Source organism: Lissotriton helveticus, chromosome 1_1 (assembly GCF_964261635.1).
Source record: "Lissotriton helveticus chromosome 1_1, aLisHel1.1, whole genome shotgun sequence".
Taxonomy (NCBI): Eukaryota; Metazoa; Chordata; class Amphibia; order Caudata; family Salamandridae; genus Lissotriton; species Lissotriton helveticus.
This window is the reverse complement of record NC_136057.1, coordinates 1,600,559,728-1,600,586,749: the sequence shown is the minus strand read 5'-3', so window position 1 is coordinate 1,600,586,749 and position 27,022 is coordinate 1,600,559,728. Positions and strand designations below refer to the sequence as shown.

At 44.4% G+C, this 27,022-nt stretch overlaps 1 protein-coding gene across 2 annotated transcripts in view; it reads right to left on the bottom strand.

Moving 5' to 3' along the window:
* The window catches only part of SP1 (Sp1 transcription factor), a 225,318-nt gene that overhangs the window by 193,876 nt on the left and 4,420 nt on the right, over positions 1-27,022 (bottom strand). The window contains exons 2-3 of one of the 2 annotated variants that reach the window (XM_078687645.1): positions 9,439-9,617; positions 137-1,583 (exon numbers count right to left, since the gene is read on the bottom strand). In XM_078687645.1, coding sequence (XP_078543771.1) covers positions 137-1,583; positions 9,439-9,617 — 1,626 coding nt within the window. The remainder of the gene's footprint in view (positions 1-136; positions 1,584-9,438; positions 9,618-27,022) is intronic. The other variant, XM_078687654.1, reaches the window with a different exon arrangement.

Sequence of the window (27,022 nt, the reverse complement as noted above, 5' to 3'; positions counted from 1 at the left end):
GATTAAAGGAAAAGCAGAGCTTCAGGAATTGTAATGACAAAATGAATGTACTGAAAATTCAAGTATCAGAAAGCCTGCAAAAGATTAAACCAGAGGTCATGCCTGTCTAGCTCCACAAGGTTGACATTGTTCTTACCTGTGGCATTTGTGATGGTGAGCGGCATCCCCTGCAGCTGGTGGACCTGGATCCCCGAAGTTCCCAGGGAGCCCAGACTGATGGCCTGCAGGCCGGGAATGGAGGACAACTGTGCAGGATTCAGGGTGACTGTGCCAGCAGGCATGGTTGAGAGTGTCTGGGTGCTCCCGGCTTGGCCCAGTGACATGCCCTGCATTGGGGTGAGGGTGATGGTCTGGGTCTGTGGATTTTGGACCTGGAGATTCTGCAGCTGAATGGTCTGCCAGGTCACCTGTCCATTGGGTCCCACTGTGGGTGTGCGGATAATGATGGGGCCAGAATTGGAGAGTGCCTGAAATGGAAAGTTCTGAAGGGCATCCTGTGTGATTGCCTGGGTTGTGAATGTCTGGCCTGATAGCTGAGCCGCTTGGAGGGTCTGTATGGTGTTTCCCCCTTGAAGGAGCTGGGGCTGAATGAGAATCTGTTGCTGCTGCTGTTGCTGCTCTGCGTCTTTCTGCAGGCTCTGCTGGAGCGCCAGACTGGCCTGTTGTATCTGAATGGCGTCGCTGACTAAATTTTGTAGACTACCAGACCTCTGAGGGGTCTGGACCTGTGTGTTTGAACCTGTGGTGGTACTGCTGCTGGTGGTAAAATTCATACTGCTGCTGCTGGTGCTGGCAAAGCTATTGGCATTAGTGAAGTAGGTGCCAGAATTGGCCTGTGAGGTTAGCTGGGAAGAGCTTATGGCAGACCCAGACGTTGTAGGCTGGGAGCTGCTGTCCTGAGAGCTGCTGTTTATTGTCACTGCGTTTGAACTGGGTGCCAAAGTTGCTGCCCCCATACTGTTCATAGGCAAGAGCGTGATGTTCCCATTTAACGATAGGGGGAGATTAGCCAAATATTGGGCCTGTCCCGAGAGAACATTGTTGGTGAGGTTAACTCCTTGAATAGGAACACCTTGCTGAAGTATATTTGGCATGGCAGCGATAAGGTTACCAGCTCCGGCCCGATTAGTTGTTATGATCTGCTGGTTATTTCCAGGGACGATTTGAAACTGACCCGATGCATCTTGCTGAACGTTTAGCTGAGTTGGGCCTGTGGTAAACTGTAGTTGCTGCCCGTCAACAGTCTGGAACTGTGGGATCACTTGGTATTGAATGTTTGACATCATTCCGGGGAGACTAGCCAGCATTTGCTGGTTCTGCAGATTGGGTGCAGCTGTAACCACAAACTGCCCAGGTGCCATTGTACGGTTCTTTGAAGCAGAATCTCCAGAGCCTTCTTTAGAAGCGGCTGTCCCACCAGTTGTGGAGATGATCTGCCAGCTGCCATTGGCTGTCTGGGTGATCTGTGCATTGGACAATTCGAGCTCTTGGGAGCCCTGCTGCCCCTGGCCAGCGGTTCCATTTGGTGACTCAATCCTGCTGCACGTTGCGGCCAGCAGCGCCAAAGGCGACGGCTGGGAGTCCTAAACAACCAAAGGAAAAGTAGAGAGATTAGAAAAATTACAACAAGCATTGGAAATGTAATAGGTCTCGCATTTGTTGGAGCTATTGGCATTGTAAATGGCAATGTTTTGTACTTTGCAATAGGTCTTGTATTTATTGGAGCTATTCACATTGTAAATGGCAATATTTTTTATTTATCCCTGGGGTTGTATATAGCACGAACTTACCAGCCTCAGCTGTGAACTTCGATTCATCGAAGTTTTCTGAGCCCTGAAATTTGCACAAGTAAAGTGCTAACAGTATAAATATGAATTAATATACAAAATGCCCCCCACACACGTTTGTTATTTGTTAATGCAAATGCAATAATCAGGACTACTTTACAAAGATGCCTCTATCAGAAACTGATAATTTCTTAAAGTTATTTGAAGGACAAAGAGTCTACAGGAAGGCTGGTAGATACAAATCAATGAATGCAATATCACAATGAATTCTGTGCACTTTATAGCCTTCTTACTGCCGACGCGTTTCGCCCCGTTAACTCAATGGACGGGCATCTTTGTAAAAATTGAATATTTGCCACAACAGAAAACAATGTGCAAAGTTTTTCTTTGATTTAATGTTTTGAAACCAATGTGTTGTAATTTGTGATTTTTTACATTTGTTATTAAGTGTTATATGTTTCGTGTGTTTCTTATACATACAACAAAGTTTTTCTATCTGAATAAACAAAAAAGTAAAGGGTGAAATCAAATAAACCCATATAAATCAGAAGTAGTCCTGATTATTGCATTTGCATTAACAAATAACAAACAAGTGTGTGGGGGGCATTTTGTATATTAATTGATTAGATATGGTCCAGCCCCTCCCACGTCCCAGGACCTAACTCCTCAAGCTTCAGTAACAGTACAAATATGGGCACTGTTTGATAAACAAATCCACTGCAATACAAGAGCAAAGGTGAACGAGTGACTGCTTCTGGGTTGACTGAGTTGCTTACAGTCACTGCCAGTTAAAGCTAGCAGGCCCGCTACAATGAGTTTATCAACTTAATGCTAAATTTTCTTATGTTATGCTATGCAATGTTTTGTTGCATTTTTTATGCTATGCTTTGTTTTGTTGTGCTTTGTTATGCTATGCTATACTTTGCTATCTAAAGCTTTGTTTTGTTATGCTATGTTTTGCTATCCTGTGCTTTGTTTCTTTATGCTGCGCTATGCTTTGTTATGCTGCGCTATGCTTTGTTATGCTGCGCTATGCTTTGTTATGCTGTTCTGTTTAGCTATAGTGTTTTTGTCTTTTGTTATCCCCTTTACTGCGCTAAACGTTCCGCGCTAGTGCGGAACAATCTATTGCACGGGCGGGGCCGCGACGTCCAACAGACGTGCGCAGCACTACCGAGGTAGTGCACGCGACGCCGCTGGACGTCGCCAGCAGCTAGGAGGTTATGCTAGGTTTTGTTGTGTTTTGCTATGCTATGCTAGGTTATGCTTGGTGTGCTATGCTTGGTTGTGTTTTGTTAAGCTATGTTTTGTTGTGTTTTGTTATGCTATGCTTTGTTATGCTATGTTATGCTGTTTTGTTATGCTGTTTTTTTTGTGGTGTTTCATTATGCTATGCTATGTTTTGTTATGCTATGTTTTGTTGTGTTTGGAATGCTATGTTTTGCTATGTTATGCTGTGTTGTGCTGTTTTGTTATGCTGTTTTGTTTTGTTATGCTGTGTTTTGTTATGCTATGCTTGGTTATGCTATGCTACGTGTTGTTATGCTATGCTACGTGTTGTTATGCTATGCTACGTGTTATGCTATGCTACGTGTTGTTATGCTATGCTACGTGTGGTTATGCTATGCTATATGTGGTTATGCTGTGCTATGTTTTATTATGCTATTTTTGCTATGCTAAGCTTTGTTGTGTTTTGTTATGCTGTGCTATGCTTTGTTATGCTGTGCTATGCTTTGTTATGCTGTGCTATGCTTTGTTGCGTTTTGTTATGCTTTGTTGCATTTTGTTATGCTATGTTGTGTTTTGTTATGCTATGTTATGTTTTGTTATCCTATACTTTGTTTTGCTATGCTATGTTTTGCGATCCTATGCTCTGTTGTGTTTTGCTATGCTTTATTAGGCTCTGTTTTGTTCTGTTTTATTATGCTATGCTATGTTTTGCTATGCTATGTTTTGCTATGATACGTTTTGCTATGCTACGTTTTGCTATGCTACGTTTTGCTATGCTACGTTTTGCTATGCTACGTTTTGCTATGCTATGTTTTGTTATGCTATGTTTTGTTATGCTATGTTTTGCTGTTTGGTTGTGTTTTGTTATGCTATGTGTTATGCTATGTTTTGTATTGCTAAGCTATGTTGTGCTATGATTTGTTTTGTTAGCCTATGCTTTGTTTTGTTATTCTAGTTTTGTTATCCTATGCTTTGTTTTGTTATCCTAGGCTTTGTTTTGCTATGCTGTTTTGCGATCCTATGCTTTGTTATGCTATGCTCTGTTGTGTTTTGCTATGCTTTATTAGGCTCTGTTTTGTTTTATTATGCTATGCTTTGTTTTGCTATGCTATGCTTTGTTATGCTGTGCTTTGTTTTGTTATGCTATGATATGTTTTACTATGCTTTGTTGTGTTTTGTTAAGCTATGTTTTGTTTTGCTATCCTATGAGGTGACTGTGGTGGATCTGAGGTGGATTTTGCTCCTTTCACCTCACCAGCAGATCCCTTCTTCCCCTTAGATGAGACTGAAGGGGATTTTGAGGGACTGCGCCCTGAAGACCCAGGGGTGGTCTTTTTTAGGGCCTTCTCAGGTCTTTCCCCTAAGGAATGTGTCTGAGGAGATCTACTTCTCTTCTGAGATCTCTTAGACGCCACAGATTCCTCCTCACTCTCACTTGAGAGGATTTCCTTCCTGGCTTGGACTTTCTGAAGCCAAATCAGTAGCCTTCCCTCACGATCTCTCAAGGCCTTATTTGAAAAGGTACGACATACCTTACAATCTGCTGCCTTACGGTCTTGGTAGAGACAGTAGATGCAGTCCTTGTGAGGGTCATCTGTATAAAGCCTCTTCTTGGAGCAGGTTGAACAAGCTCTAAATAATCCTTTTCTCTCTTTATCAGACATGGTTGATGTAAAAACCTCAAATTCAAGTCAAAATACTGTAGAAGTAAAGAGTTTGAGCAGAGCTCGAAGGAGACTCCCTAGCACAACGTGCGGTAGAAAAATCTGAGGGGCAGAAGGTTTGGGCCTTTTTTACATAACAAAGGCTATGGGTTGCAAAAGGGAAATGGGCCTAGGCCTCTTTTCAGTTTGCTATACTACTAAGCACTGCTTTTTTATATACCGGAGACTCCCGTCTCGACGACGGGGAATGATTCAGGCATGTGAATCTATGAAAGTTCCAATACTGGAGTAAAGTGGCTTTACTTGTGTACTCGCTGGTAAGTGATGAACTGCACTTTGAAATAGTTTTACAGCAAGCAGTACACGCACATTCACAAAAACTGTTAAGAGTGCTCAAACAAACGCACTGTGAAAGAACACACAGACCTACATATTTTGGAACCTGGTTACATCAAACGGAGTGTCCACAATGCCCTCAACATAAATCAGAAGCTCAAAAGAAAATGTTCCAGGTTGCGGGACTTGCAGACAAAATGTGAGATTTGTGGTGTGATGTACTATGGAACCCCCTTTTATACGCCGTTTTCAGCCGCCCCACCTCTCCCTTCGCCACCTCTTCCTTTGTTCACTGAAGCGCTTTGAAGCCATTAGAAGGTGCATACGCTACAATATAGGCACCCCACGCATGCTGACCTCACAGGCGTACCCAGGCAGCCACCCTATGGCGAATGCTCAAAGCCCAGAATATCCAAGCCTGAGAGAGCGCTCTCTGAACCCTCCCTGTGGTACCCTGGCTTCTAGGCGCTGCGTGGCCTGCGGGGAGGGGGCGGGCATGCACACATTCCTTTATCCTGCCACCTCATTGCCAGATTTGCCCCTCGAGAGAAATAGCAATTGTCATCACAGTGAACATGTATCAAGCAGCATAGCTCACTGGGTTAATGAGACTACTGCTTAGATCGCAGTGACACCTACAGGTCCCTGGCTTGAACCATACTGGTGCCAACTTCATTCTGCGGTTGCTGAAAGGAGTATCGTTAATATGGAAGTCACCCTTATGTTGGATGGATTCCAGTAATTAAATGACTTGGAAGAGAATTCCTCGTGCATTTCATTACGCATAAAGTCATGTGACCTACTTTGCAGCTTGTCCAGTCTGGTTGACGCGCGGAGTTTGGGTTCTGTTGAGCCTGTTTGTGAGCTGATTAAGTTCATAAAGTACATTTTACCGACTGTAGTGCTAAGACGCCGTCCGATGAAAGATGCTTCATTCGTAAATTGCATCGTTCATAAAGTGCTACAAAGGGCACGTCCAAGGGGTTCATGTGCCCCACACTGGAGCAGAACAAATTCAGGATATTGTCACACAAGAATGTGAGAGATAAATCAAGTGTGAGAAAGCAGAAAGGAGTGGGGATAGGCTGCAGCCTCAACAAGCTCTCGGCATTGCTGTGTCGGGGGAGCGCATTCCTTTGAAGTCTGATGGGGGGGGGGGAGCGGATTCCTTTGAAGTCTGATGCCGAGGCTCAGACAAATGGTGTGGGTGTGCAATGTGGCTGGCAATGTGCACGCACCTGGCTCACATGTACTGTACCCAATCCGCAGTTTGGGTAGACTTTTGAAAGCCATACTATAATCTCGACAAACAAGCATTGCTAAAGCAATGCTGTAGTCGAGACCTAAAAATGGCTTAAAATACTAGGCATTCTACAAATCTTGCAAGGACCAAGAAATTAGTGAAGCAATGAATCAGACCAACACACCACATAACTGTAAGGGTCTAGGTGATCTATCAGACAGTGGCAGGACCACCAACAACAGCAATTTCACTGCAGCCAGTACACACCAGGCTGTTGTGGGTGAATCCTCCCTATAGAATCTGGTTTCCTGACCTAGTCTTCTCCATTTCGTTACAAGCACCAACGCCAACTACATCTCGGCAGTATCCACTTCCCCCACTGAGTGCAGATGGTGCAAGATGAAACTAAAAAGGTGAGAGCCACTGAAAGCTCTAGCCATATTTCACTGTGCTTCCTTTATCTTTTTTGTATTTGAGCACTCTGAAATACGTGAGCTGAGGGCGTGTGCTATTTAAGCATCATGTGTGCCCGATTTAAATAAATGATAATGTTGCCCCTTTTAAGAATCTATGCCACATACAGGGTGCACATAACTCATTTGTCCATTATTTCACTAATTAAATTGTTCTCATCGGTGGCGGGGAGGTTGAATATTTTTTTCTAACTTTCCCTTTTAATAAATGCTTCTCAGTGCAGGGATATAATCTGATTAAAAAGCTGAAACACTTCTGTCCGTTAAAGAAGTACACTTTTTAGAATTTTAAACAGTCTATAATGTATTTTATATGTTATCTGTTGCACAGTTGAAGTGCCAAACATTTTCAGGGCTCAACTCAAACCCGAGCTTAGAGCTCAGTCAGATCCCCTGCTTGGCTCCGCTGTCCCTGTTAATTTGCTCACATCTAGAAGTAGGTGCTTACGACTGCCAGTGTGGACAAACACATGGTATCTTACATCCACATGCACGCATTTAAAAACAAGCATTGGAAATGCAATAGGTCTCGCATTGGAAAAGTTGGAGCTATTGGTCTTGTAAATGACAAATATTTTATTTATGTGTTGGTTTTTAAATAGCTAAATTGATAGCTTTGTCATTTACAATGCCAATAGTTATAACTTTCGCGAATATGACACCTATAGCATTTGTAATGCAACATGTTTTCTATTTAGGTGACTTAGATGGCAGCTCTGGTCGTTAGGCCACATCTCTAGAGAGATGTACGAAGTACTGAGGAAGACAAGATAAACTGCACTTCAATAATGATGTCGAAATTAAGTTAGTACCTCTTTGATCGTTTTACTGCAAAATTGTGAAAATTATGAGACTCTAGTTCAGAACAGTTCGAATTTAGCTGTAGGACAAGGCAACCCAAGAAGTGCCAGTGCAAAGTGTTGGAAGTAACTGTGGCCAAGCATCTACTGTAAAGAGAGGCCACGTTGTCAGTAAACTTGGGAAAATATGTGGCCTGGCCCAACATTAAAAGTGTTGCAGTCACTGGGTGTAGGCCATTAAAACAAGCATGAATGAAAATAGAGATTATACGCAGAGAAAAAATATGAAAATAAAGGGGTATTTTTAGTAGTAGGAGGAGGGGACTCTAGAATGAGAGAAAAAAATTTGCAAAAAAAGTTTAAAAGGTAAATGGAGAGGGTCGGTTTAAATAAAAAGGGCTGTAGGAATCCTCTCGGGTAAATAAAAAATGAAAACTTACTCTGCATTTTAAATAACATGCATTTGTAACACACGGACAGAGGGAGAGAGGACGTGAGAGCAAAGCAAATGGGCAGCCAGTGAAAATGTATGGCCCGATGAAGGAGATAAGGTATGCGTGGTGTGGGGATGTTGTGAGGGCTGGAAGGAAGGGGCCCCAGAAGAGACTCCGGATGCGAGGGGCTGCATGTTTTTTTAAGTAAATGTGCACTGATGCATTTGGAGCACGGAAGTGAAATGCAGACACCTCCAGTATTAAACGTTTAGTAAAGTGGGCGGTCAAAGGGAAGAGATTAAAAAAGTGTATCTTAACAAAACTGACTCCGAGATGGAAGGCTAGTTCCGCCGCCAGTTGTGAATAAGTGCAGCGAAGACTTGGGGGTGAGAGACAGAGGCTTTTTTTTTTAAGTAGCAGGCGGAAGCAGGGATGCCAGGAAGCAAACAGGGAAAGGCTGTGTGTGTGTTTGTGTGAGACGGCAAAGCGACAGGCTAAATAAACAAGCAATGCTGCCACCATTGCCAGAAGGACATGTTACATGTACCACGTCAAACAGGAGCTAGATGCTGTACAACATGCTAAAAATAAGAAGCGATGATGCAACTGATGTGTCAGCATCAGAGAGCATAAAAGGAGACACGTCCTGGCGGCCGTGAAACTGAAAGTACGGCCAGCCGGCCGTGAATAATTAGGGGGATGAGAAATGCGCTGGGAGGAGAAATGCAGAGCGCACGCTGAGAAGCTTGTGGGAGGGAGGCTGGGCTGCCTTTGATGTGGTAATGCGAGGCAGGCAGGCGGCAGGTGGCATTGTGCACGCGCTTTTTAGGGCTTGCGCAATGACCTAAAAAGCGCACATGCACTGCATGGAATCGCCAGTGGTTAAACTCTGGATAAGCCACTATAGAGCTTCGCCAGCTATGCGCAAGCGCATCAGCAGGCGAGCCCTAAAAAGGACAATGGCATCACAAGGCATGCTAAATACAGAAAGACATAACACTATTGAGTGATATATTGGCAACTAATACTACTGTGAATATTATGAAACTAATATGCAGCACCTGCCTTTTGTAAAATCAAGGGCAACAACTCATTTAATAACTGTCATTTGGCTAAACTATTAGCTCGAAAGTGAGAGACCGAGAAAGTAAGTTGTTATATTTGAAAAGATCTGATCATTTTGAGGATGCATCACAGTGCAATACCTTAAAATGCACAGATTATCGAAATTAACAAGTTCCTTCAAAAGTAACATCAAACTGGTCTTGCCATATAACTAGAACTAGTAAGAAGAAATGTCTATGAGCAAACCAACACCCATGGCACATCATACGGGTCTCTGGGACGGCTGACATTACATGGGGGGTAATTTCAGTGTCAAATAGGCTCTGTAACAATCTCCCAAGACTGGACAAGCTGTGGGATGCTAAAACATGCCCCCCCCCCGCCACCGCAACAGCATGCTACTCACCTGTCCTCTGGGTTGGCTTTGCTGCTGAGCCTGGTTCTGTTGCTGATTCTGCTGCTGCTGGTTGTTCTGCTGCTGTTGGTTTTGCTGCTGGCTCGGCTGGCTCTGACTCTGCTGGAAGCGCTCAGTCTTCACAACGGACATGTCTTCCGAATTGTCCTGGTCAGAAAAGAGATATATATCTAGAAATAGGAACAATATGGAAAACATGAAAAACAAATGAATAAATCAAAATTTAGAAAGAGGCTAAAATAAAACGGTCACGCTGTAGGCAACATCTGGGGGAAAAAAACACATTAACTGCTGAATCTGGACGTGGAGACAGAATGGCAGACGGTGGACAATTTTGTATTTAACTAAAATAAAATGATGTATATTCCATTCAAAATTGCCTACCTAGCACAGCAGAAGTGAGAAATTGAAATTCACATAAAACCAGTTCCAGCGATAGAGGGTTGGAGGGTCGTTGTTGTGAATACCCTGTCACTATAGATTAATCCACTTACCGCTTTGAGTCTTGGCGTTGTTACAAGATGTGCTCCCCGCACGGCCATCATCTCCAATTTCCTTTAACGTTCTTTTCCCACCTATTACGCACACATTCCAAACTAACATTTGCTAAAAACATTCTATATAGAATACACCAACATACCTCAACACAACACATTACCCTTTTATAACCAAGCAAAATTTTACAAAACCCAAAATTTACATGGGAACACTATACATAAGTTGTAATACAATGCAATAAAAATAAAGTTAAATCTTACATTAACACGACAAATGCATAGTAATACAATCCCTAAAGAGAGAATAATAAATTGTCACATAGGAAAAAAATATATATTAACTATGAAATAAAAATCCTTAAGATAATTCAGTCGTAGGACTTTACGGCCACTTCTACTCATGCTACCATACACACTCATCTTTTCTATCTTCTTCATCATGCCATCCATTGAGATCTTCCCTTTCGCAAACGTCCCTGTTCTCGCTATCTTGATAAACATCCTCTTCCAACCACAAGTAACTTCTTCCTTGAACCTTTCCATGACCATTTTTCGCCGGATCATGGAACAGATTCACTGTTGTATTTAGATATTCTACTCCTATACCACACTGGACTATCACTTAATTTGACAGAATTTCAAAATAAGTCTAAAATTCTTAACATAACTGAACCCCCCCCCCCACGTGTTGCATCCAGATTTCCTCACCGGAACCAACTGTCCAACTTCTAATTTTGCTTCTTTAGATCTGTGTTTTTCGTTGAAAACCTTCTTATAAACAGATTGAGCATTACAAATATTTTCCCTGATAATATTAGGTGACCATAGGTGCAACTGAGAACTACCATGCCAAGCAAGTGTATCTTTGCTAAACGGCAATCTCCCTCTCATAATGACTTATGGACTATACGCTGTTATCCTATACATCCAAACCATATTTTGAACATCATTTTTCAAATTTTTGTTCCTGGACTTGGCTGTCTATAAGGTAACGTATTACACTGTTAAATCTTTCATCCTCTCCATGGCCTTCGAGATGGTACACAGATTCATCTTATGCTCCACATCATTTCTAGTCAAAAATGACTTCACTCACCAGCCATGATTTGCACACCATTGTCTATAAGTATCTTCTTAGGCAGCCTTTCTCTCTGAAAAATCGCATCCATGAATCTTACCACAGCCTGAACATCTGCTCTCCAGACAAATTGAACTTCTGACCATTTAGAAAAACATCCACAGTAGCCAACACAAAGGTATTAGACATCTTCATTCACAACCCGTCCCTTAATATCTAATCCAATGATTTGCCAAGCCAATCAAATCACTTTATTCAGCTTTTGAAAAACCCCCACATAAAAGCAGAAAAACAGTACATGTACAAAGGATCGTATCAATGAGACGTCACATCAAATACTATTTTTCAAGAATAAAAATATACTTTTTTTTTACCTTTTTAAAAGGAGGGATTAAAAATAAACCCTGAAGACTGGGTAAAGGATAACAATGCTACCAGGATCACGTCATAACAAACTTCCCAAGCCATTTCAGGAACAGAAACAATGGAGGCTTACTCAAAACCTGTGATTTATCCGCAATGCTATAATGCAAACATTCTCTCACCACCCTTTCAATTTCACGATCCATACCTGGCCACCAATAGTATTCCTTAACTCTGACTTCTCTTGACGATTCCTGGATGACCATCATGGCAAAGACATGCAATACAGTCCCTCGTCACACTAGATGGGACAATTTTTGTTCCTCTCATCAAGATATTACCAACCAATGATAACTCATCCAGAATTTCTCAAAACTGAAAAACATCTTATCTAACTAACTTTTTACTAGCCAGCATTCCACAACACTTTTCACAATCAAATTCAACATTTCATTCTCCATCATAGCATCACATCACTAACTCATTTTTTGCCACTCCACCCTTAGACTCAGTCTAAGCTACACTGAACTCTTCCTAATCATATTGTGACGCCTCCTGCAGTGGCAGTCTACTCGGGCAATGTGTCACTTTGCTTTTGACTCCTAGCATATATTGTAATGTATAATTAAAATCAAACAAAACAATCTCACAGACATGAGCTATTCTAGAAGCGGCCCTTAACAGTATTTCAGTAGTAAGCAATTTTAACAGGGGTTTTTGATCACAGCAGACAAAAATCTCAAAACCCCATATGAACAGACGGAACCTTCCCAAACAGTCCCCACAGCAAGAGTTTCTTCTTTAACCACTGAACAGTGTAATAATAATAATAGGTTCTTTATTGTTTGATTATTTAAAATCTTACAATATACAGTTACAAAAATACTTTTAGTATAAAACCAATAAAACTCATCATAAAATGCATTAAAATATATCCTTAGTATACTTCATTTAGGACTTAGTCCACTAATTTTGTTTTTACCATTAATAAAAATTTTACAAAGGTAGCATTCATGGCTATATCATTTGATTGAAGACAACATTTCAGGGCTTGCCTACATGATCGTATTCCACGTACAATAAAAGGGTCTTTAAGTAGTTTTGTCCTTTCATTTCGTAGTCCCGGACAAATACAGAGCAAGTGGACAATATTCTCCTTTCCGTTGTTACATTGTCTACATATTAAACTCCTTTCAGAGATTTTCCAAGGCGGGAGGTGGCAGTTTCCCGGAAGGATTCCAAATCTTGCTTTTAGAAGGATTTGTTTGTTGTTTCCTGACCATGGTATTTCTAAATAGTCTTGAACCTTCTTTGTTTTATATCCATTTATTATTGTCCAGGCATGTTTTCTTTTTGTCAGACTATCTTTATCATTTAAAATTGATAGTTGATTTGACGTTATATTAATTATTTTCTTAAAGGAAGCGTTAGTTATGGTATTATTCCAAATTGCGGTGACTGCAAACTCTTCTATAGCCTCTTTAAGAAAAATCCATGGTGTGGCCTTTGTATTATTACTGATCTCCTTCCATAATAGCTGAGAGATTTGATTATCTTGATCGTTTTTAATCCGGTTCCAGGTTTTAATAAAGTGTCCCTTCGTCGCATAATATTGGTTGGTTAAACCAAACTCAAGTCTAATTTGGGCTGGTGAGGCATTTGTTGGGAGATGAAATAGTAATTTGTATGTTTTAGATACAGCATTATTGTTTGTTTCCGTATCCCTTCCCATTAACGACTCACTGCCGTATGTGATTGTTGGTTGTAATCTTGCCGCTATAACCTTTAAAAATGGCCCATATGTGAGGTTGCCCAGCGATCTCTGCAAGATTCTAAATGCAGCTGTTAGGGAGTTGGACTTCCTCTGAATATCTTTTATTTGGGGCTGGTAACTACCCTTCTCATCGAAAAGTACGCCCAGGTACTTATATACTTCAACCTGTTCTAGTTTGGTATTTTCCATATACCAATTACATTTTTTTCTTAATTTTTTGCTCTTTGCGACAATCATGACCTTTGTTTTGGTTTCGTTGATCACCATCCCATTTTCCCTTGCGTAGGTACATGTTCCAGAAATTAGTCGCTGCAGCCCAATTTTTGTTTGGCTGAGGAGGATGGCATCGTCAGCATACAGTAGGTTTGAAATATGCCTATCCGCTAATTTCGGGGGGTGAGCATTTAATTCATCTAAAGTCCCCGACAGATCTGCCAAGAATATATTAAAAAGAAGGGGGGCCAGTACACAGCCTTGTTTTAATCCTTCGTTGGCTGGGATTTCCTTCGACAGCGTTTGCCCATCCCCCATCCTTACCCTTACCCAAGTTTTGCTATACAATAGCTGGATCATTTTCAGAAGGGCCATTAGAATGTTCTTTTCTCTGAGCTTTTTCCACAATAAGTTCCTTTGAACACAATCGAAGGCTGATTTAAAATCAACGAAACAAAGATACAAGGGCTGTTTAAGACTAATTGACTTGTCCATTAATAAAGAGATAAAGCCAAGAGGTTTGTTGATATCCCCAATCCTTTAATAAAGCCCGTTTGATTCAGTGGTAGGATCTTACTTTCTGTTGCCCAGTCACTCAACTCATTCAGTAAGATCCTAGCAAACAACTTGGCATCTGTATCTTGAAGTGTGATGAGCCTGTAATTTTCTGCAAGCGCCCAGTTTCCTTTTTTGTAAATTGGCGTTATTAATGATCCTCGCCATGACTCCGGGATAACGCCTTTTTTAATAACTTCATTAAATACTTTTTCTAAATGTGCTGCCCATAGATCTGGATTCTCTTTGAATAGGGCAAACGGGATGCCGTTGGGTCCTGGTGCTCCATCTTTCTGTTTTATAATTAGTTTTCTTAGTTGATCCTTTCTTACTACAATTGGGGTTTCCATATCTCCATCGTATGTATCTGTCGGTTGGGATTCAATTTTCTCTATTGTCATACTATTTTGGTTTAAATGTTTTTTAAGAAATGTCACCCATTCCTGCTCAGTTAGAACGGAGGAAACAACCCTTTTATTTGGTCTAGCCAGACCATTTATAATTTTCCAGAACTCTCTTGTGTTTATCTGTTTGCTTGCGTGGTATATTTTTGCCCAGAGTGCTCGTTTTGCCTGATTTTTCTCATCCCATATTAATTTCCTTAGTTTTTGATTCGCAGCTTTCAGTTTGCCTGATGTTTCCTCGTTAAGAATAGTTTTCTTGATTTGCCTTATCATCCTATTCCGTGCTCTTTTTAGTTTAGCGATCCTGAGCCAGAGTTAATGCTCTGGGTGCATAAGCATCCTTTGAGACAACACTGCACCCAGGTCTTTAAAACTCGCGTCAGTATTCACAACACATTTCAATTTTGGCTCAAACATGTGAAGCACTTTTTCAGAACATAGTTCTCATTGATTTGTTCAAATTCTGATTGCAAAAGTTCATTCCACTTAAATTCAACTTTGTTCTTCAAAAGTGGAGTAAGATTATAGAAGAAACAGTGGGTAATAAGATTGTTCCGGTGACCACGATTTTCTCTTGCTGGGGTGTCTTGGTAGATGATCAGTTAAGTTGGGGGTCCCTGATCAAGAAGAAAAGAAAGGGGAGGTAATAAAGGTGAATGTCGCGGATTTCTAACTTTGCCGCGAAGATGGGTAAGCGCCCAATAGCGGCAATGGTGAAAATATATCAGGTTAAAAGTGTTGCGTTTGCCAGCCATGGGAGTGAAATTTGGGGCTATACATCATCTGACACTTTACAGGTGGCTGAGAATTTTTTTTTTTTTTAAACGTCTTTTAGGAGTGCCTAGTGGAACATCAAATCTGGTGGTGCACGAAGAACTGGGGTTTGGCATTTATAGGGGACACATTGAACGAGGCGTTTGTCCGGACCATTCAAGGTTTTCGTTACATGCAGGCTGCTGGCGGTCTTGTAGTAACTCAGTATACGGGGCTATTAATACTAACCCGCTATCAAATTGAGGCGCCTATAGCATACGGACTCGGGCGTTTGGAGGACATTGGGTGTGCCTTCTAATTTTTTAGCCAGACATATACGCAAGAACGAAGATACAGTTTATTGAACGCTGTATAATCTCGCTGCCCGTCCTCTTTGAGGGATTCCATGAGAATCTGCAGTGTTTCAAAAAGACATTCTATATAAATGTGGGACTCATATACTTTGTCCTGAAGAAGGTGTTGGCTTTTAAACTGTATGCCCACCGAAACGCGTCGATGCACTATCTGAGTAGTGACACAATAAGTCCTTCAAGCAACAACTCTAACCAAGATAGCAATACATGTGATAGAGTGAGATTGTACTGTTTGGACTACTGGGTCTTCCTCAGCTGTATAGGAATTATATCTTCCTTTCTTTTGTGTCCCACCTGTGATGTATATTTCTGTGTATAAAAAAATTTTTTTTAATGGCAATGTATTGTTGAACATGTTTTAATGTATATTTGAATACATTTTGCATACTTTATTTTCTCCTTTGCTCCTACTTGATTTGAATGCAGCGTTGTTGATTTTGTACTTCTTGTTATCATAGCCCAAAGGGGAAATTCTGTTTTGACAATTTATAGGGGATACCCTGGCTATGCGCCCTATGTTGTTCTGGTTTAATTGCTGATTAAATAAAGATCTAGCTCTTAATCATCAAGAGAAATTATGAGCCTTGATCATATGACAAGCATCCCATTGTTTTGAAGAGCTGGAGCGGCCAGACCTTTTTACAAAGCCTGATTCAATTACATCGAAAGATGTGGAATTTGTAAAGTATACTTCCACTACCTTAAAAAAGTTCGGTAGAGATGATACAGAAATTGGAAAATCAAGTGTCCGCAAACATATGGTGCTCAAATCATCTCCATCGATTGAGCCCTATCTTTTGTGGCTACGTTCATCTCATGAACGGTTTTTATTGGTCAGGTTTCGGTTAGATTATTTTCATTTGTTGCTTGCCGCCCCAAAAGTGAGCTGCAGAGGTCAGGTGTTAGCATCCTGTGTCTGCGACGGAGTGTCTCCTCAGGATTTGCTAAACTTTATGGTTTTTTTGTACATTTTATGAAGTACCGTGCAGATATTTAAAAGCTCTTTTAACGAAGTGGAATTTTATCCAGGTTTGTCCAGCTCTTTTTTACAACTGTTGAAACCACAATGTGCGTCTATTAAAGTAGGGTTTCTGAAATCTTCACTGAGATCTAAGATTTGTATGGAGAGCTAGTGGCACCCCTCATTGTGTGTTTTATCCGTCTGATTAATCTTTTGCACAAGATGTATATACTGCTGCTTTTTCTATAGGATTAATTCCCTTTGTTTTTATTGTCATTCATTGTATGGAATTGTGTAACTTTTATGGTTTTAAATCTAAAGCAGAATAAAGTATATTTTGATTTGAGTAAGATAAGTCTTTTCAGAAAAGCTCCTAACTTCGACTAAATTTCAACTAGCCCTAAAAAAAAAAAAGACATTCATTTTTATTTATTAGTTAGTGTGGGTGCATTCTTAAGCTCTTCCACTAACTCCATTTTAGGTTTAACACCTTCCTTAGCAATTGCATGACCAATGTAATTTAAAGATTGTACAGCAAATCTACATTTCGGGGCTTCAGCTGTTAACCCACATTTTTCTTATTTTCTCCAAACTTCACTCGCCCTCTGATGTTCTTGCCTTTTACTCCCCTTGTTTCAATCAAGCAAATTAAGCTTTCATATTTGAAAGACAGCCGCCAAGACTAGCCCAGATGGCATGCTGACGAAACAATCAACCCATAGGTGTCATGAATGCAGTCAAAAATTGACTCTACTGGTGCAATGGGACTTGAAGGTATGCAGAGAAAAGATCTATTGACGTAAATCACTGCATACTTTTGGTCAGTGACAACTTTCATTTATTTTCGGTAGAGGAAATCTCTCTATGATAATATTCCTGTTCAAATCCCTCAAATCTACACATAACCATATTTTACCATAGGTTGTCTTGCCACCACCTACGGCGTAATCCATTCAGCCACTCTCCACGCGCTCACTAATACCAGCATTCAAACAGGTCAATCCCTCGTTTTGTGAATGTTAGGCTTGGCATTTTTTAGGTTTTGCCTAGCGAAAGCTGCGCTCTGCGCAGCTTTTTCGCGCAGGCGAAATCCTGTTGAGAACTGTAGGGTGCTTTGGGTCGGCCCTCGTCATTGATTGGCTGGCTCCGTAAACGGAGCCTTGCCATTGGACGAGGGGCCTGTCCGTCAATGCCGGACCAGACACGGGGGCGTTCCTGACATTCTTTCCCTTTTGCCGACGTCACGCGACGCCGGGAACGCCCCCGAGTCTGGTCCGGCATTGCCGGCACCTCCCTTGCTCTACTGTCATCACCACAACACTGCGCCCATTTTATCCCAAGCTAAACACTCGGAGAGGCGCAGTGACCGGGTCTTTGAAGGCCGCTCTCCCAATGAAAACAAGTTTTCTCTCCGAGTCAGCACGAGCAGGAAGACGAGCAGCGCGCCTCCCAGCTGGCCTCTCGCATCAGCATCCAGAGCTGCCCTGCGCGGTGTGTAGCTTCAGTGGAGCTTCAGAGTGCAGAGTGGAGCTTCAGAGTGGAGCTTCAGAGTGGAGCTTCAGAGTGGAGCTTCAGAGTGGAGCTTCAGAGTGGAGCTTCAGAGTGCAGAGTGGAGCTTCAGAGTGCAGAGTGGAGCTTCAGAGTGGAGCTTCAGAGTGCAGAGTGGAGCTTCAGAGTGGAGCTTCAGAGTGCAGAGTGGAGCTTCAGAGTGGAGCTTCAGAGTGCAGAGTGGAGCTTCAGAGTGGAGCTTCAGAGTGCAGAGTGGAGCTTCAGAGTGGAGCTTCAGAGTGCAGAGTGGAGCTTCAGAGTGGAGCTTCAGAGTGCAGAGTGGAGCTTCAGAGTGGAGCTTCAGAGTGGAGCTTCAGAGTGGAGCTGCAGAGTGCAGAGTGGAGCTTCAGAGTGGAGCTTCAGAGTGGAGCTTCAGAGTGGAGCTTCAGAGTGGAGCTTCAGAGTGGAGCTTCAGAGTGCAGAGTGGAGCTTCAGAGTGGAGCTTCAGAGTGCAGAGTGGAGCTTCAGAGTGGAGCTTCAGAGTGCAGAGTGGAGCTTCAGAGTGGAGCTTCAGAGTGCAGAGTGGAGCTTCAGAGTGCAGAGTGGAGCTTCAGAGTGGAGCTTCAGAGTGCAGAGTGGAGCTTCAGAGTGGAGCTTCAGAGTGGAGCTTCAGAGTGGAGCTTCAGAGTGGAGCTTCAGAGTGGAGCTTCAGAGTGGAGCTTCAGAGTGGAGCTTCAGAGTGGAGCTTCAGAGTGGAGCTTCAGAGTGGAGCTTCAGAGTGGAGCTTCAGAGTGGAGCTTCAGAGTGGAGCTTCAGAGTGGAGCTTCAGAGTGCAGAGTGGAGCTTCAGAGTGGAGCTTCAGAGTGCAGAGTGGAGCTTCAGAGTGGAGCTTCAGAGTGCAGAGTGGAGCTTCAGAGTGCAGCTTCAGAGTGGAGCTTCAGAGTGCAGAGTGGAGCTTCAGAGTGCAGCTTCAGAGTGGAGCTTCAGAGTGGAGCTTCAGAGTGGAGCTTCAGAGTGGAGCTTCAGAGTGGAGCTTCAGAGTGGAGCTTCAGAGTGGAGCTTCAGAGTGGAGCTTCAGAGTGGAGCTTCAGAGTGGAGCTTCAGAGTGGAGCTTCAGAGTGGAGCTTCAGAGTGGAGCTTCAGAGTGGAGCTTCAGAGTGGAGCTTCAGAGTGGAGCTTCAGAGTGGAGCTTCAGAGTGGAGCTTCAGAGTGCAGCTTCAGAGTGCAGCTTCAGAGTGCAGATTCAGCTTCAGAGTGGAGCTTCAGAGTGGAGCTTCAGAGTGGAGCTTCAGAGTGCAGCTTCAGAGTGCAGATTCAGCTTCAGAGTGGAGCTTCAGAGTGCAGATTCAGAGTGGAGCTTCAGAGTGCAGAGTGGAGCTTCAGAGTGCAGATTCAGAGTGGAGCTTCAGAGTGCAGAGTGGAGCTTCAGAGTGCAGATTCAGAGTGGAGCTTCAGAGTGCAGAGTGGAGCTTCAGAGTGGAGCTTCAGAGTGGAGCTTCAGAGTGGAGCTTCAGAGTGGAGCTTCAGAGTGGAGCTTCAGAGTGGAGCTTCAGAGTGGAGCTTCAGAGTGGAGCTTCAGAGTGGAGCTTCAGAGTGGAGCTTCAGAGTGCAGAGTGGAGCTTCAGAGTGGAGCTTCAGAGTGGAGCTTCAGAGTGGAGCTTCAGAGTGGAGCTTCAGAGTGGAGCTTCAGAGTGCAGAGTGGAGCTTCAGAGTGCAGAGTGGAGCTTCGGAGTGCAGAGTGGAGCTTCAGAGTGCAGAGTGGAGCTTCAGAGTGCAGAGTGGAGCTTCAGAGTGCAGAGTGGAGCTTCAGAGTGCAGAGTGGAGCTTCAGAGTGCAGAGTGGAGCTTCAGAGTGGAGCTTCAGAGTGCAGAGTGGAGCTTCAGAGTGGAGCTTCAGAGTGGAGCTTCAGAGTGGAGCTTCAGAGTGGAGCTTCAGAGTGGAGCTTCAGAGTGGAGCTTCAGAGTGCAGAGTGGAGCTTCAGAGTGGAGCTTCAGAGTGCAGAGTGGAGCTTCAGAGTGGAGCTTCAGAGTGCAGAGTGGAGCTTCAGAGTGGAGCTTCAGAGTGGAGCTTCAGAGTGGAGCTTCAGAGTGGAGCTTCAGAGTGGAGCTTCAGAGTGGAGCTTCAGAGTGGAGCTTCAGAGTGGAGCTTCAGAGTGGAGCTTCAGAGTGGAGCTTCAGAGTGGAGCTTCAGAGTGGAGCTTCAGAGTGGAGCTTCAGAGTGGAGCTTCAGAGTGCAGAGTGGAGCTGCAGATTCAGAGTGGAGCTTCAGAGTGCAGATTCAGAGTGCAGAGTGGAGCTTCAGAGTGCAGATTCAGAGTGCAGAGTGGAGCTTCAGAGTGGAGCTTCAGAGTGGAGCTTCAGAGTGGAGCTTCAGAGTGCAGATTCAGAGTGGAGCTTCAGAGTGCAGAGTGGAGCTTCAGAGTGCAGATTCAGAGTGGAGCTTCAGAGTGCAGATTCAGAGTGGAGCTTCAGAGTGCAGATTCAGAGTGGAGCTTCAGAGTGCAGAGTGGAGCTTCAGAGTGCAGATTCAGAGTGGAGCTTCAGAGTGCAGATTCAGAGTGGAGCTTCAGAGTGGAGCTTCAGAGTGGAGCTTCAGAGTGGAGCTTCAGAGTGGAGCTTCAGAGTGGAGCTTCAGAGTGGAGCTTCAGAGTGGAGCTTCAGAGTGGAGCTTCAGAGTGGAGCTTCAGAGTGGAGCTTCAGAGTGGAGCTTCAGAGTGGAGCTTCAGAGTGGAGCTTCAGAGTGCAGAGTGGAGCTTCAGAGTGGAGCTTCAGAGTGGAGCTTCAGAGTGGAGCTTCAGAGTGGAGCTTCAGAGTGGAGCTTCAGAGTGGAGCTTCAGAGTGCAGAGTGGAGCTTCAGAGTGGAGCTTCAGAGTGCAGAGTGGAGCTTCAGAGTGGAGCTTCAGAGTGGAGCTTCAGAGTGGAGCTTCAGAGTGGAGCTTCAGAGTGGAGCTTCAGAGTGGAGCTTCAGAGTGGAGCTTCAGAGTGGAGCTTCAGAGTGGAGCTTCAGAGTGGAGCTTCAGAGTGCAGAGTGGAGCTTCAGAGTGGAGCTGCAGAGTGCAGATTCAGAGTGCAGCATCAGAGTGCAGAGTGCAGAGTGGAGCTTCAGAGTGCAGATTCAGAGTGGAGCTTCAGAGTGCAGAGTGGAGCTTCAGAGTGCAGAGTGGAGCTTCAGAGTGCAGAGTGGAGCTTCAGAGTGCAGAGTGGAGCTTCAGAGTGCAGAGTGGAGCTTCAGAGTGCAGAGTGGAGCTTCAGAGTGCAGAGTGGAGCTTCAGAGTGCAGAGTGGAGCTTCAGAGTGCAGAGTGGAGCTTCAGAGTGCAGAGTGGAGCTTCAGAGTGCAGAGTGGAGCTTCAGAGTGCAGAGTGGAGCTTCAGAGTGGAGCTTCAGAGTGCAGAGTGGAGCTTCAGAGTGGAGCTTCAGAGTGCAGAGTGGAGCTTCAGAGTGCAGAGTGGAGCTTCAGAGTGCAGCTTCAGAGTGGAGCTTCAGAGTGGAGCTTCAGAGTGGAGCTTCAGAGTGGAGCTTCAGAGTGGAGCTTCAGAGTGGAGCTTCAGAGTGGAGCTTCAGAGTGCAGAGTGGAGCTTCAGAGTGGAGCTTCAGAGTGGAGCTTCAGAGTGGAGCTTCAGAGTGGAGCTTCAGAGTGGAGCTTCAGAGTGGAGCTTCAGAGTGGAGCTTCAGAGTGGAGCTTCAGAGTGGAGCTTCAGAGTGGAGCTTCAGAGTGGAGCTTCAGAGTGCAGCTTCAGAGTGCAGCTTCAGAGTGCAGCTTCAGAGTGCAGCTTCAGAGTGCAGCTTCAGAGTGCAGCTTCAGAGTGCAGCTTCAGAGTGCAGCTTCAGAGTGCAGCTTCAGAGTGCAGATTCAGAGTGGAGCTTCAGAGTGCAGAGTGGAGCTTCAGAGTGCAGAGTGGAGCTTCAGAGTGGAGCTTCAGAGTGGAGCTTCAGAGTGGAGCTTCAGAGTGGAGCTTCAGAGTGGAGCTTCAGAGTGGAGCTTCAGAGTGGAGCTTCAGAGTGGAGCTTCAGAGTGGAGCTTCAGAGTGCAGAGTGGAGCTTCAGAGTGCAGAGTCAGAGTGGAGCTTCAGAGTGGAGCTTCAGAGTGGAGCTTCAGAGTGGAGCTTCAGAGTGGAGCTTCAGAGTGGAGCTTCAGAGTGGAGCTTCAGAGTGGAGCTTCAGAGTGGAGCTTCAGAGTGGAGCTTCAGAGTGGAGCTTCAGAGTGGAGCTTCAGAGTGGAGCTTCAGAGTGGAGCATCAGAGTGGAGCTTCAGAGTGGAGCTTCAGAGTGCAGCTTCAGAGTGCAGAGTGGAGCTTCAGAGTGGAGCTTCAGAGTGCAGAGTGGAGCTTCAGAGTGGAGCTTCAGAGTGGAGCTTCAGAGTGGAGCTTCAGAGTGCAGAGTGGAGCTTCAGAGTGGAGCTTCAGAGTGGAGCTTCAGAGTGCAGAGTGGAGCTTCAGAGTGGAGCTTCAGAGTGGAGCTTCAGAGTGCAGAGTGGAGCTTCAGAGTGGAGCTTCAGAGTGCAGAGTGGAGCTTCAGAGTGCAGAGTGGAGCTTCAGAGTGGAGCTTCAGAGTGGAGCTTCAGAGTGGAGCTTCAGAGTGGAGCTTCAGAGTGGAGCTTCAGAGTGGAGCTTCAGAGTGGAGCTTCAGAGTGGAGCTTCAGAGTGGAGCTTCAGAGTGGAGCTTCAGAGTGGAGCTTCAGAGTGGAGCTTCAGAGTGGAGCTTCAGAGTGGAGCTTCAGAGTGGAGCTTCAGAGTGGAGCTTCAGAGTGGAGCTTCAGAGTGGAGCTTCAGAGTGGAGCTTCAGAGTGGAGCTTCAGAGTGCAGAGTGGAGCTGCAGAGTGGAGCTTCAGAGTGGAGCTTCAGAGTGCAGAGTGGAGCTTCAGAGTGCAGAGTGGAGCTTCAGAGTGCAGAGTGGAGCTTCAGAGTGCAGAGTGGAGCTTCAGAGTGGAGCTTCAGAGTGGAGCTTCAGAGTGGAGCTTCAGAGTGGAGCTTCAGAGTGGAGCTTCAGAGTGGAGCTTCAGAGTGGAGCTTCAGAGTGGAGCTTCAGAGTGGAGCTTCAGAGTGGAGCTTCAGAGTGGAGCTTCAGAGTGGAGATTCAGAGTGGAGCTTCAGAGTGCAGAGTGGAGCTGCAGATTCAGAGTGGAGCTGCAGAGTGCAGATTCAGAGTGCAGAGTGGAGCTTCAGAGTGCAGATTCAGAGTGCAGAGTGGAGCTTCAGAGTGCAGATTAAGAGTGCAGATTCAGAGTGGAGCTTCAGAGTGCAGAGTGGAGCTGCAGATTCAGAGTGGAGCTGCAGAGTGCAGATTCAGAGTGCAGAGTGGAGCTTCAGAGTGCAGATTCAGAGTGCAGAGTGGAGCTTCAGAGTGCAGATTCAGAGTGGAGCTTCAGAGTGCAGATTCAGAGTGGAGCTTCAGAGTGGAGCTTCAGAGTGCAGATTCAGAGTGGAGCTTCAGAGTGGAGCTTCAGAGTGGAGCTTCAGAGTGGAGCTTCAGAGTGCAGATTCAGAGTGGAGCTTCAGAGTGCAGATTCAGAGTGGAGCTTCAGAGTGCAGATTCAGAGTGCAGATTCAGAGTGGAGATTCAGAGTGCAGATTCAGAGTGGAGATTCAGAGTGCAGATTCAGAGTGGAGATTCAGAGTGCAGATTCAGAGTGGAGATTCAGAGTGGAGATTCAGAGTGCAGAGTGGAGCTGCAGATTCAGAGTGCAGATTCAGAGTGCAGATTCAGAGTGCAGAGTGGAGCTTCAGAGTGCAGATTCAGAGTGGAGCATCAGAGTGCAGATTCAGAGTGGAGCTTCAGAGTGCAGATTCAGAGTGGAGCTTCAGAGTGCAGATTCAGAGTGGAGCTTCAGAGTGCAGATTCAGAGTGGAGCTTCAGAGTGCAGAGTGGAGCTTCAGAGTGCAGAGTGGAGCTTCAGAGTGCAGAGTGCAGATTCAGAGTGGAGCTTCAGAGTGGAGCTTCAGAGTGGAGCTTCAGAGTGGAGCTTCAGAGTGGAGCTTCAGAGTGGAGCTTCAGAGTGGAGCTTCAGAGTGGAGCTTCAGAGTGGAGCTTCAGAGTGGAGCTTCAGAGTGGAGCTTCAGAGTGGAGCTTCAGAGTGCAGAGTGGAGCTTCAGAGTGCAGAGTGGAGCTTCAGAGTGCAGAGTGGAGCTTCAGAGTGCAGAGTGGAGCTTCAGAGTGCAGAGTGGAGCTTCAGAGTGCAGAGTGGAGCTTCAGAGTGCAGAGTGGAGCTTCAGAGTGCAGAGTGGAGCTTCAGAGTGGAGCTTCAGAGTGGAGCTTCAGAGTGGAGCTTCAGAGTGGAGCTTCAGAGTGGAGCTTCAGAGTGGAGCTTCAGAGTGGAGCTTCAGAGTGGAGCTTCAGAGTGGAGCTTCAGAGTGGAGCTTCAGAGTGGAGCTTCAGAGTGGAGCTTCAGAGTGGAGCTTCAGAGTGGAGCTTCAGAGTGGAGCTTCAGAGTGGAGCTTCAGAGTGGAGCTTCAGAGTGGAGCTTCAGAGTGGAGCTTCAGAGTGGAGCTTCAGAGTGGAGCTTCAGAGTGGAGCTTCAGAGTGGAGCTTCAGAGTGGAGCTTCAGAGTGGAGCTTCAGAGTGGAGCTTCAGAGTGGAGCTTCAGAGTGGAGCTTCAGAGTGGAGCTTCAGAGTGGAGCTTCAGAGTGGAGCTTCAGAGTGGAGCTTCAGAGTGGAGCTTCAGAGTGGAGCTTCAGAGTGGAGCTTCAGAGTGGAGCTTCAGAGTGGAGCTTCAGAGTGGAGCATCAGAGTGGAGCATCAGAGTGGAGCATCAGAGTGGAGCATCAGAGTGGAGCATCAGAGTGGAGCATCAGAGTGGAGCATCAGAGTGGAGCATCAGAGTGGAGCATCAGAGTGGAGCATCAGAGTGGAGCATCAGAGTGGAGCATCAGAGTGGAGCATCAGAGTGGAGCATCAGAGTGGAGCTTCAGAGTGCAGAGTGGAGCTTCAGAGTGCAGAGTGGAGCTTCAGAGTGCAGCTTCAGAGTGGAGCTGCAGAGTGCAGAGTGGAGCTTCAGAGTGCAGAGTGGAGCTTCAGAGTGCAGAGTGGAGCTTCAGAGTGGAGCTTCAGAGTGTCAAGAGCAATGCCAATAGCTCTAACTTTAACAAAGGCAAAACCATTGCATTGTAAATGCTTGTTTTTTATTGATTTGTGGCAAAATCCTTTTAACATTCAATTTTTTCCCGGCAACACCTGTGAAAACTCTCTTCGTGCACTTTTCCATATCATCCATTATCAAAACTTGTTGCATGCTAGTGGGATTCAAAATGATATAAAGTTCCCTTTCGTCCATCCATCCCAAAACACATGGACCCTCCTTAGCCTTCCAATTTTGCAATTCAAATGCAAGTACTCTAAATCTCAACATAGGAATACATTACCTCACAAAAGTTTCTGGGGAGATATCCGGGAGAGTGAGTTATTTTCCTAATTTCCCTACAAACTGCTACTTCCAAACACTCTCATTCACAATAGTGAATGGGGATCCAGAGTTGCTACAATCAACATTTCGATTCCACCTAACTTTTTTCTTGTATTAATTGACAACACACAGGATTTTTCTTCACATCACCATTCATGCAAAGAACACAACCTTTCACTGTATTTCTGCACTCATCTTCTGAATTGCTAGAATTATCTTCTGACAATTTCCAAATGGAATCCTTAACCAATTTAACCACGACATCACAACTATACTTCTTACACCCTTTCGCGAAATGTCCTTTAATGCCACACGCTGCACACATCTGATTAATTGTTGGGCAGGTTTTACTATAAGCAAGACGGCTTAAACTATCAGAACGATAAAATTTCCTTCTGAGCTAGATTTGCCAAAACCCTTCTGCACATCTTTCACCTTATCTGCATTCCAAATGGTGGCCGTACCACTTTTCAAATTTTTGTTCTGCACTATTCTACTAACCACACCCTTCCCTTCTAACAGTTGTTGTTGTCGTCATGTAGTGACCCAAATCTACACATAATAGCTAATTTCTTCAGTGCAGAAACATTAATCAACAGGCTCACTTTTCTTGTTTCCTCTAGAAAAAATTAAACCCATCAATTCCAATTCAAACACAAGGAGAACAGTACTCATTTAAGTCTGCTATGGCAGTGTTTCCCAAACTGTGGTCCGCGGACCCCCAGGGGTCCGTGACACATTCCCAGGGGGTCCGTAGGCAACAGTTTTAAAAGCACAGAAACGTTTCTTGTATAATTAGCAGCCTTCCAGCAACAATAAAAGTGTCAAGAGAATGCCAGTGATTAATGCACCTGCTGGAGCTGAGGAGAGTTTTGTTCATTGGCAGCTTTGATTGAACTAATGTAGCACAGAGGGTTAATGTGCCTACTGCAAAGAACGTGTATCATGCATCTTAAAAAGCAGTATTTTATGTGCATAGGTGCGTGGTTACTGCTTTTGTCACAGAAATTCTTTTGTTACTGTGCACTTCATAAGTAAGAATCATAATCTAGCATAGGGGCCTATAACCTGTCATCAAAGAGCTGCTTGCAAACTGCATGGTACCAGTTATTAACTTCTATTTTCTCACAGCTATTCATTATCCTGATGCTGTTAAAAAGATTTATTTGGGTGGAAATGCATTTTTAATGTTAAAGCCAGGGTTAGCCACTGTCTTATGTTCTGAATCATGAGATTGTGCTTTTCCATACTATGCACTCTTTAAACATTTTATATACACACTGATTTACATGTATGATTCAATGTCTCTATATGTGTGTGATGTAAAGTGCTCTGACATCCTACAATGGTATGAGAGATGCTATAAAACAAATGAAATACATATGACAGAGGAGCTATTACTTCAATATAAAATACTAATGCCAGATGTACGATCTGTTTTTATATTCGCGAACCCGTTTATGCATGCAAAAACCTATTGAGCCATGTACATAGCCTATTTCGCGAGTCGCAATTTGTTTGCGACTCGCTAAATAGGTTTTGCAACTTGCTGTTTGGAAGGGGCATTCCCTTCCAAATAGGGAGTCTCAAGACCATGTACAAATGTTTTGCGGTCGCAAAACAGTCGCAATTACCACCTACTTCAAGTAGACGGTAATACATTCGCAAATGAGAAGGGGTCCCCAGGGGACCCCTACCCCTTTGCAAACGCATGCAAAA